At 37.2% G+C, this 11,358-nt stretch overlaps 3 protein-coding genes and 1 non-coding gene across 8 annotated transcripts in view; 2 read left to right on the forward strand and 2 right to left on the reverse strand.

The window, feature by feature from the left end:
• LOC102586013 (CBL-interacting serine/threonine-protein kinase 7-like) overlaps positions 1-1,236 on the forward strand; it is a 2,042-nt gene extending 806 nt beyond the window's left edge. Inside the window, exon 2 of the mRNA XM_006362108.2 lies at positions 1-1,236. Within this exon, the coding sequence (XP_006362170.1) occupies positions 1-961 (961 nt within the window). The 3' untranslated portion in view covers positions 962-1,236.
• Positions 1,237-3,704: 2,468 nt separating this feature from the next.
• On the forward strand, positions 3,705-3,776 carry TRNAK-UUU (transfer RNA lysine (anticodon UUU)). The gene has a single exon. It is a non-coding gene; the product is annotated as a tRNA-Lys (tRNA).
• A 253-nt stretch (positions 3,777-4,029) lies between these two features.
• Positions 4,030-10,202, reverse strand: LOC102587125 (pentatricopeptide repeat-containing protein At3g23020). 2 transcript variants are annotated; one of them, XM_006362112.2, is made up of 4 exons: positions 6,960-10,202; positions 5,671-5,775; positions 4,622-4,703; positions 4,030-4,527 (listed from the first exon to the last, which is right to left on the reverse strand). In XM_006362112.2, exon 1 carries the CDS (start codon positions 9,994-9,996, stop codon positions 7,117-7,119), a length of 2,880 nt encoding a protein of 959 aa, XP_006362174.1. In that variant the 5' UTR covers positions 9,997-10,202; the 3' UTR covers positions 4,030-4,527; positions 4,622-4,703; positions 5,671-5,775; positions 6,960-7,116. The 2 variants fall into 2 exon arrangements, with proteins under 2 accessions (XP_006362174.1, XP_015158357.1); XM_015302871.1 differs by having other exon boundaries at positions 4,056-4,527; positions 6,103-10,202.
• A 250-nt stretch (positions 10,203-10,452) lies between these two features.
• Positions 10,453-11,358, reverse strand: part of LOC102586352 (acylamino-acid-releasing enzyme-like) — a 7,540-nt gene continuing 6,634 nt past the window's right edge. For all 4 annotated transcript variants that reach the window (XM_006362110.1, XM_006362111.2, XM_015302873.1 and 1 more), the window contains 2 exons: positions 10,907-10,983; positions 10,453-10,823 (listed from right to left, as the gene is read on the reverse strand). In XM_006362110.1, coding sequence (XP_006362172.1) covers positions 10,760-10,823; positions 10,907-10,983 — 141 coding nt within the window. In that variant the 3' untranslated portion in view covers positions 10,453-10,759. The remainder of the gene's footprint in view (positions 10,824-10,906; positions 10,984-11,358) is intronic.

An 11,358-nucleotide genomic window follows, 5' to 3' on the forward strand; every position in this document is an offset into this window, starting at 1 on the left:
CGGTGAGCTTTTCACGAAGCTTAACCGCCGTGGCCGGTTTTCTGAATCCACCGCTCGGTTTTATTTCCATCAGCTTGTCTCCGCTTTACACTTCTGCCACCAAAACGGCGTTGCACATCGTGATATCAAGCCACAAAATCTACTCCTAGACAAAGAGGGTCACCTCAAAATCTCCGATTTCGGACTCTCCGCCTTGCCGGAGCAGTTACAGAACGGTCTCCTTCATACCGCGTGTGGTACGCCGGCGTATACTGCTCCGGAGGTGGTTTACAGAAGAGGGTACGACGGAGCTAAGGCGGATGCTTGGTCATGTGGGGTTATTCTCTTTGTGTTCCTCGCCGGTAGCTTACCGTTCAATGATAGCAATTTGCCTAACATGTATAAAGCTATACACCGGCGTGAATATCAGTTTCCCGATTGGGTTTCAAAGTCAGCTCGGAGGATAATTAACCGACTGCTTGATCCTAATCCGGAAACGAGATACGGAATTGAAGAGCTCATGAACACTGTATGGTTTAAGAAATCACTGTCGATGAAACCAGAACAAAGCACGAAGCAATTTGGCGAGGGGATTTTGGAGAAAGAAAGCAAACACATGGAGAGTATAAATGCATTTGATTTAATTTCAATGTCTTCAGGGTTGGATTTATCGGGGATATTTGAAGAAGAATTGAACAAGAAGGAGATGAGATTTACGACGAATGTAGAAGTAAACGTAATAGAAGTGAAGGTGATGAATGTTGGTAAAAATGCAGGATACAGAGTAGAGAAAAGGAAGAATGGTGGAATTGGGTTGGTGAAAGGGAGAACTGTTTTGTTAGTTGAAATCTTGGAGGTGGCAAAGGAGTTGTTGTTGGTGGAGTTGAAAGTCGTTAATGGAGGATCAGAATTCGAGGATCGTCAATGGGAAGAATTGAAAGCTGGATTGAAAGAAATAGTTGTTTCATGGTACAACAATTAGTGATCGAGAAGAATTGAAAGTAGTAGTCATTTCATGGTATACCGATGAGTGATCGATATTGATGGTGGTGGTGGACGGCGATTTTGGCGGGTAATGACGGTGGCCGGAGGCGTTGTATAGAGAAAGTAGACATCATGGATTCATGTTTCAGGATGTTTAGTTAGTAAACTAGGCCTTACCATTATGCTATTTTAGTTCTTGTTAGTGTTTTTTGAATTTTATGTAAATGGATATGAAAATCAGTTTCTTGTTTTAGCTGAACAATTTTTTAATCATTTCTTTTTTTTGTATGTATATTTGAGTTTGATTTACAAGAAGATAGTAGAATTTAATACTCGTCCTTAACCAAAAAGTTTCGGATTTGAGTTCGTGGTACAGAGTCCGGGATCCTCCGTACCTCTTTTTAGGGAGACTCCATACCTCTTTTTAGGGAACACTTTATCTCCAATGTGAAACTTCTCGAAGCGAATCCAGATTTAGCCGGGTTCCTAAGTCGCTTGATTTATCTCCAATGTGGAGCTTATTTCAATGTGGAACTTCTCGAAGTGAATTCGGATTTAGCTGGGCTCCTAAGTCGCTTTATCCCTAATGTGGGACTTTTCAGTGCTATTTCAAATTTAATCGGGCTCCTTCGCACCCATTTGTTAGGGAGCGCTTTACCTCAAATGTGGGACTTCCTAGCTTGAATCTAGATTTAGTCAGGCTCCTGTGTACCCCTTTGTAAGGGAGTCTTTACCCTGACCCCCAATGTGGAATTTGTATTTAGTTGGGTTCCTGCGTACCCCTTTATTAGGGCCCTGATGTGGGACTTTTCGTGCTCCAATATAGATATCCTCAATGTGAGATTTTTCGGCTTGAATTTTCGAGCTCTAATAGAGATACGCTTAATGTGAGATTTTTCGGCGTGAATTTTTGAGCTCCAATATAGATTTTCTCAATGTGAGACTTCTCAATATGAATTTTCGGGCTCCAATATAGCTACCAAACTAGGGGAGAAACTAAAGAAAAAAATTAAAACAAAAAAAACTTGCAACTTATTGAGTTTCTCTAGTGTTTTCCAGTCTAAAACATAACAGCTAGACATCACAAAATGACATTAATATACAGAAAAAAACTGATGGCTGCTATCAAAGCAGTAAAAAAAATCTTTGGTCCCCAACGACCAACAGTATAGTTCCAACTTCCAATAAGGTAAAATGCAAAAACAAAAAACAGTGTAACTGTTTTTGTTTTTTTCAACTCAAAAAGAATCAACCAAGAAAAGTAAGTATATGCTTGTAAACAAAGATAAACACGTATTGCCTTCCAGCTCATCATACACACGGGTTAACATTCAATTTTGATTCTCCACAATTTGATTCAGACATAAAGCTCGAACTCAAACAAATACATAAGGAGGTAAAAGTTCTATCATTGAGTTCTGAAGGGACGATTCAAGATTTAAATACGATGAACTCGAGTTCAAAGTCTATTTTAATCAATTTGATTTATTGGTTTAACAACTCAATTCTATTTTTTTTACTTCTAAAACTTTTGAGACCTTGTTATTTTTTCTCTACTAATATAATGTTGGAGAAGATGGTGGTCGAGCTAACAATGCAAAGACTCAAATTCCAAGTCATAAAGATTCTTATGATTTTTTCATTAGATTTTTTCTAAAGTTTTGATGGTTATCCTATTAGTATTTCTATCTCTACCCACAGCTTTTTATTATTCCGTGAACCTATATAGATATTTTCATGTATTCCAATAATAATAATAATAATAGCTCAATTGAGTAATTTTGATTCTTCTAGTGGGATTTGTGCCTTTTTAATATGCTGTAAATAAAGATAATCTCATCACTCCTACTTGTTGGATCATCAGATGCTGTAGATATTCAGAATTTTAAAGAATTGTGTGCAATTTATGGAAAGTATAAATTTAATCGATTTGATTTTCAGGTTTCTATTACCACGGGTTAGATGAATAAGTAGTTGTGATGTAGCGGGTTAAATGAAAGATTAGGCTTTCTTTTTTTGATTCTTCTTCCGATGTTTAGTATCCGCATTGGAGTTCGATTATACATAGGGCCTCATTCGGGAGAAAACGCTCTCTACTATGAACTTTTTTTCATACTCAGAATTCAAATTCGAGACCTCTGATTAAGGAAAGAGCGGTAGAACTGATGGTTGACATCACAACAGTAAAAAATATCTTTTGTCCAAATAGTAATTCCATTAACAAGCTAGATATGCAAATGTAATCAATGAAAAATCAAGAATCAAAATATATGATTGGCTGCAAAATATAGATTATAGTAAAACAATAAAAAAAATTTAAACTAAAAATGACATTTTCTACCAGTTGGGGATCAATACTGTTAACAGCACAGAAAAACATAGGTGACCAGCTCACTACACAACAATTAGTAGTTAGCTAGTTGATGGTATTATTTCAATGACATAATGCTGCTGCACAAATTCTGACAGAATACAGAGAACACTAAAAGAAGTTGCACAACACAAAATTCAAGGTAGTGTCTCTTTATGTATTTAATAATTTTCCTAATTTCGACATTCAGAAGAATAGATAGAATACTGACATGTGTTTCTCAAATTAATAAATCGCATATACTCTCAATAATTTAGGTATAAAATTATAATAATAATAATAAAAAAATAATTTAGGTGTATTTTTGAGGAAAGTCAATTGTGTCTATAATATAAGTTAAAAAACAAAAGTAAGAATTAACAAACAATAAGCCGTCTTAGCTCAGTGGTAGAGCGCGTGGCTTTTAACCACGTGGTCGTGGGTTCGATCCCCACAGACGGCGGAAATTAATTTTTGAATTCCTGAAATATAAGCCACACAACAACTTTACTCTATGAGTATTAGTGAAGAATAATATCAGATTAAATGTTTAAAATATTAATTTGATTGAAATATAATACATTTATACCATGGAGGGTTAATTTTTTTTTTATACTCCTTATATGATGTCTATTTATATAAGTACCAGGGGGAATAAAAGAATATCACAACGTATAAATAAAGTGAATTTGAATACACAAAACAATTAGAACTTATGAATGAAGATATTAGCACTTTCAAGTCTTTCAATAAGCAGCCGTTGCAGGCGTAGTCAAACTTAACATTGATTGAAGCAAATGTTGGAAGGATCCAAAAAAACAAACAAAGCACTTATCCTTGAATGACAGAGACATATTTTCAAGTGCTATATAGAGAATTACAAGCATTTTTAGTATAACCTAGTATGCTCATAATGAACCGAGGGTCTATTGAAAACAATCTCTCTACCTCACCTCTGAGGTAAGGTAAATGTAAGGTCTGCGTACACTCTACCCTCCCCCAAACCTCACTTTGTGGGAATACATTGGGTATGTTGTTGTTGTAGTAGTAGTAGTATGATCAATTTGAGCCAGTTATGACCATTTTCTTGGAAAAACAGGTTTCAACACCACCGCAAATTCTCTTTCAAATTTTTGTTGCAGAAACACTCTATGAGCAAATACTTAAACAACACTCCAATGTTAAGAGAGCCTTCGAAGTCTGTTTGTTGTCCTCTAAATAAATACACGAATGGTGGTATTTCTCATGAGTAACACTGCAGGGTAAGCAAAATAGTGCTTGAATTTAAAGGGAACGAACACAGATTACCTGTTGAGTTCGTGTATGTCATCAGGAAACATCTTTGATCACCTTAACTTCTGCTCCTTTCTCCTTTAATGCTCGTGCATAACTGCGCACATACGGAAGAATAAAACATGTTTTTGAGATGAAATGTTCGTATCAAACATTATTGAACCAGGCATGGCAGAACAACTTGATGGGTTTCAGATCTGATCAAGTCTAGCATCATTCATTAGGAAGATGAATCCACAACAACAACAACAACATACCCAGTGTAATCCCACAAGTGGGGTCTGGGGAGGGTGTGTACGCAGCCTTACCCCTTACGTTGTTAAGGTAGAGAGGTTGTTTCTAATAGGCCCTCAGCTCAAGTAATTAGGAAAATGAATCATCGAACAAAATATGCACTTGTAAATCTATAGCAAATTGGGCAGTAAACTAAGAAATTTGGAAGAACATTCAGTTGGTGCCAAAACAGCACCCTTTTCTAGGATATTGTCAGCAAAGAAAATATCCATAGGTAGGGTGCCGGAGGATAAATATAGCGATTGCAAGAATATCCTAAATAAGAAGAGGTCTGACACTGATAGCTCCTCAGAAATTATGAGTAAGAGGTTGAGAAAGTAGTACTAAACAAACACCAAATATTGGTCTGTATAAAAAGTTTCAGGAATTGGAACTATTTATGAAGCTCTTTTAACTGGAACTGATTCCTACACATAAGAGGGCTTGAGGAAATTGGGACATGTTTTCTGTTTTGTCAGTTACAACTGAAGGAAGGATAAGTAAAGTCTACAAATCAGTGAATCAGGATGTATACACTATATTTTAGTTACAAGTGAAGGATAATGCAATGTGTCTTCATCTGGACATGAGTGCATAAGGTTATAGCAAGAAGTTGATCTCCCCAACATATAAGCTATGAGCGTGGTAAATGGATATGAATATTCGAAATGTTATTCTCACAAGTAAACACCGAGCAGAACAGTCTGGATGATATAAATAATGGGTAAACAAACAAAGAACCTTTTCAGAGCATCAATATACAGGATTCTTAAAAAGAAAAGAGCACTTACATATGGGACGTGAAATATCTAGCCAAACTGCCAAACTCCATGAGGCCTCTGCAGATGACTCTACTTGATAGCAGGAACATCAGCAGGACTGCAGACTGCTACAGGCTTTGAAACAGATAAAAACCAGAAATATTCAAATTGGATTGATCAGAATAAGCAAGCAAATGAATAATACAAAATAAACACTTCATGCAAAATAGATACGAGTCTACAGCAAAATTAAGTCTTCCCAACAACAACATTATTGCCATCTAATGCAAGCAAGCTCTAAGAAAAGCTAGAGTTTCCAGCATTAATGTGCGACACATTTCCACTATTAAATTAACAAGCAATCATTAGTCCAGAGAAAATTCAAAGAAATCCATGACACCATAATATCGAGATCTTCCATAATATCAGTCAAAATTTTAGTCATATTATCCATAGAATTACCTCAACACATTCACCAAAAGTATTACTCCAGTGCTTCCTCAGACAGACGATAAAATCATGGTATATCCATCACAAAGCCAAGGTTTACTTAGAAGATTAAAACAGTAAAGGCCAGGGAAGATCCTTCAGGGCACATCACAACAGGAACCTGTTGTTGCTTTGTCACATAAGTGTTGCACCAACAGTTAGACGTGAAATGAACAAAAGTAACAATGACTAACGAATACTAATTAGTAAACAGGGTATTTTTCAATTATTAATATTTAATAAGACTATTTAAATGAAAGTAACAATGCAAAATTATTGATCGCCCCCAGTTTCAACAGGAAAGATGCACCGAGGGACCAACAACTGAATACAGTGAAGGGTGAATAAAATGTATTTCTTTCAACTAAAGATTCAACCAGGTATTCAGCTGCTGCAAACAAAGATAAATGAACTGCATAAAAAGATTCTTGGACCAATTGGAGTCAGTTATACAGCACAGAAAATTAGTAGGCCAGCATATAACAAATACTACAAGGTGTACAACATGTGTATGAGCTTCTTGTTGAAGACAGGAGAACTCCCCTAGGCATCCCCAACTGACGAGATGACAAACCATTAACTCAACGTTTTTATAATACGAGGTTGCTGTTACTAAGAAGCTTCTGGCGTACATGAAGGTGCTATTTCAGAGAGCCTTTATAATGGAATAGTTTTATAATTAACAACAGAGTTTGAGACTGAAGGATACTACTAGAGATAGTACTTAATAAATGATGCCTAGATCTGGCAAAAGTTCAATACATTTGTATTTACAACAACAAAATTGTGAAAATTACATGAGAGGCTTGAGCCACTGCACTAGAATCTACCTGCGTCAGTAGAGTATGAAGCAGCTTCTCTTTGAGAGAGTTCTTGTATAAAGTTTAATCTCTGTAGACCCTGCCCCATGGTGCAATCTCCTATCTTTTTTTAGAACGGTAAATATAATCATCTCCTATTGTAAAACCATAAATATTTTTAAAAGAGCTAGGCATCTTTACTATCAGGAGAGTCAGTATCAAGCACACCGATAACGGAAGATAGGGCTGAAGTCCACTCTTGCACGCCACTCTGAGGATCCTTTTTCCTCATAGATTCCAGCTTACTAATAGCCTCCTTTGGAACACCGCATTTAAGAAGAACAATTCCAAGTGATTTGAATGTTGAATCATCAGGTTGGATGGCAGAAGAAAGCATTTCCTTGTAAGTCGCCAAAGCTTCTTTATACCTCCCATCAGATGCACACAATCCAAGCACATTGTTGTAACTCAACAAGTCAGTCAGAAGTCCTAGTTCTTTCATTTTCCGGGCATTTTGAATGGCTTCCTTAAACATTCCATTTCTCCTGTACATGCACAGCATCATTGCATAAGAAAATTCATTTGCATTTCCCTTTTTCTTCAGGTGCTCAAAAATCTCTTCTGCTTGTTTAACCATAGAGCGCTCACTGTACAAGTCAATCATGCAATTTGAAGAATATACATCAAGCCCTTCCTCAAACGACTGAAGCATTTTATACGTTTCTTGTGCTTCTCTCAAATACCCAACCTTGGTGTATAGCTTAATTAAGGAAGTGTATATAACAGCATTTGCCTCTAAACCAGAGTTTCTCATTTCAACCAAGTATTTTGTAGCGTCTTTAACACTTCCCATGTCAGCAAAGGCATTTATCAGTACACCATAAACAACAACATCAGGCTTGATGCCAAACACAATCATTTCATCGAATAAGCTTACTGCCATTTCCAGCTGACCTACTTTAACAAAACTAGATATCACAGCACAATAAGGGATACAATCATCAACTAATCCCGCCTCCTTCATTTCCCTCACATAAGATGCTGCTTTCAGAGGCAGATCTGCACCAGCTAGCATTTGGATGAGTGAACTATAACTGCATTTATCAGGAGATAAGCCATGCTTCTCCATGCTATCGAACAAGTAGCACGCCTCGTTGTATTTCTTGCTAATTCCATACGCCTTGATCATTACATTGAACTCAAGAACAGTAAGCCTTTTTCCCTCACTACAACAATTAAAAGCTCTCTCAGCTTCCGAAATATGGCCACGTTCACCGTAGGCATCAATGTTGGCAGAATAACATTCAGAAGACATTTTTCCTGCAAGATGAAACCTCTGGAACCAGGACCATGACATTTCTACCATCCCAGCTTCTAGATACATCCTAGTCAAAGCTGACTGAGTGAATTCGTCAATCTGTAGATCTTTCTTATCCATCTCCAAAATGAGCTTCTCTGCTTCACTAACCATATTCCTTATAGAAAATGCATACAAAAGAGTGCGATAGGTCACTGCATCTGGCTCTAGAGAAGCATCTTTCATAATTTTAAAGTAGGTGGCAGCCATTTCTATGTTGTCATGCTTGGCGTGAAGGGAAATAAGAATATTGTATGTTCTTGTATCAGGATGACACTGAAGCCCCTCCATCTTTCTCATCAAGGAAGCAACTTCTTCCATTCGGCCATTATTACCACACATGTGAATCATTGTATTGAAAGTAACTGTTGTCGGCAGGATCCCTTCCCTCAGCATCTGGTGAAAAGTCTCGTATGCTTCTTTCACTTGTCCTGCCTTCCCATAAGTGTCAATTAAATTGTTATAGGTATGTGAGCTCAAACAAACACTTGAGCCCGAAGAACCATTGACCCTAATACCACTTCTTGGTCCACCATTTACACGTTCCTCCACTTGACATTTGCATAAAGACCACTTTTTCAAAAACTCTTCCGCTTTCTTAAACTCCCCCGCCATTTTATACATCTGAACAACAATTCCCATTGTCACCTCATCTGGTACCATACCTCGTTCATTCATCAACTTCAACCATTCCATTGCCTGCTCCCTACGCCCACCCTTGCTGTAGACATCAATCAGAGTCCCATACGTTGAATTTATAGGCTCGATTCTCCTTTCCCTCATTTTGCCCCACAGTCTCTCAATCTCATCCCACCTCTGTGATTTCCCAAGAATCCTAAGTACAATATTATAATGTATAACATTCAATTCATGGCATCCTCTTCTCTTAAACCACTCAAAAATCTCCATTGCTCGTTGCCACTCCACCTGCTCCTTCAATATAATAGTCCTTTCTTTTTTAGTCAAACTCTTTTCCCATGGCTTTAATGCCTCATCCAAATTACTAACTGTCTCCAAAGCTTCCAGCATTACAGGAATACATCCTCCATATCTGGCCCATTTTTTCAAACCCTTAGTCTGTACTTTCTCCATCGCATTCCCCGAGCTCAATTGACCACCAACTTTTTTCTTATTCTCAGTTCTATCAACTGGTTTCCTAAAAACACCATTTTGGGTCTCCTTCACGTCATTGCACCATTTTGTCGAACAGTTGGTCTGCACCACATTTACCGAGCTCAATTTTCCATCAATTTTTTCCTCACTCTCAGTTCTATCAACTGGTTTTCTCAAGAAACCATTTTGGGTCTCCTTCACGTCATTGCGCCATTTTGTCGAACACTTGGTCTGCACCCCATTACTCCAGCTCGACCGACCATCAATTTTCTCCTCACTCTCAATTTCATCAACTGGTTTTCTCAAGAATCCATTTTGGGTCTTCAAAACACCATTTTTCCAAACACGGGTATGCGAGTTTTTCCCAATTTGATAATCCAACTTCTCTTTTACATCATCACCATACCCAACACCCGGCCTGAATTTGACCCCAAGAATCTTGCTTTTCTCAATTCTTCCATTTGGGTCATTCAATTTGTTCTGGTCCTTGTATTTCTTGGTGGGTGGGATTGAAATTCCTACACTGGGAGTGGGTTTAGTTGAGTTCAGTATATGGAAACAATTACTGGTGTCAACATACTGAAATTTCACATACATTTTTCTCAATCTTTCAGGTTAAGATATGAACGAAGAAAAGCATTAGGAGCTGCAGAAGAAAATGGTGGAAAAGAAGGAAAATGTAAAGAAGACGAATGGGTAAGGAGGGAAAAATCAAGTCAGAATTGTGCCTATTTTTGGTTAAAGATTTATCACAAGCAGTTGTAAGCCGTTTTAGCTGTGTTTTTAACAAGGAGGTCATGGGTTCGATCCTGATAGACGGCTGTTTTTTATTTGTTTTGGTACGAGTGTGTTTGACTAAGCTTATAAACTGGTTAAAAACAGTTTTCGAATTATCTACATATTTAATAAAAAAAATTAAATTTTGGAATGAAATGTTTTTTGTACAAGATTTTTCGAATAAAAAGATAATTATTCATTTGTTTTACGTCTTTGACATACTGAATTTCTGCTATTTTTGATGTTACACTTGGAAGTTAGAAAGAGTCCTCAGCCTTTAAGTAGACTTTCAATACATTCAAGTACTTCATGGTTTGTAATGAAAAAATTACACTTATGAAGAAGTGCACTATGTATTTGTTGCTCGGACTCTCCAAAAATACACACAACCAGCCATGTTGGATCCTAAAAATATGATATGACACGCACTTCGAGCAATATAGTTTCAAGTGCGGCATTAGATCATTACAAGCATTTTATCAGTTCAGTAGTCTGATCATTGATCAATTTGAGTCAACAGTTCTCATATTAACCATGAATCTCTTAACATTCTTGTTGCAGAAACACTGAGTTATCTAGCAATCTATGAACAATACTTCTTAAACCACACTCCAATGTTTAGAAAGCTTTCAAAGTCTGTTCGCGGTCTGCCAAAAGAGTATATGCGTTAATGATCTCCTAAGGGGGGGGGGGGATTTAGTTCTCGAATTAGGGGAAGGAACACAATTACCTGTCGAGTTCGTGTATGTCATCAGGAAACATCATCACCTTAACCTCTACGCCTTTCTCCTTCAATGCTCTTGCGTACTACACAGATACAGAAGAATGAAGAAATGTTTACGAGATGAAATGTTTATATCAAACATCGAATCAGGCAAGACATAGTAGGGTTACGTTCCTCTAGCAGAACGAAAGAGAGAGCTAGAGAACACTGTAGGAAGTGTTCATACTTGTAGGAATACTTAACTTCATCGTCACAAGATGATCAAATGAGCTGAATGATAGTTCTTTGAGAGTCTTAATTAATAGGAGAATGCATCATTCATGTTAGACTCGGAAAAAATTGGAAAACTCAAGCGATAGATAATAGCTTCTTGGATTCATAAGCAGCGACATGTTTAAGTGCAGCTATGGGAAGCAATTAAAATTTGGGGTGTATACTCAGTGTTAGTCTAGTTTTAC

The sequence above is a fragment of the Solanum tuberosum genome, unplaced genomic scaffold (assembly GCF_000226075.1).
Source record: "Solanum tuberosum cultivar DM 1-3 516 R44 unplaced genomic scaffold, SolTub_3.0 scf00384, whole genome shotgun sequence".
Lineage (NCBI taxonomy): Eukaryota > Viridiplantae > Streptophyta > Magnoliopsida > Solanales > Solanaceae > Solanum > Solanum tuberosum.

Coding starts and splice junctions, on each gene's coding strand:
- LOC102587125 (XM_006362112.2), bottom strand. CDS start 9,996: ATGTATGTGAAATTTCAGTATGTTGACACCAGTAATTGTTTCCATATA.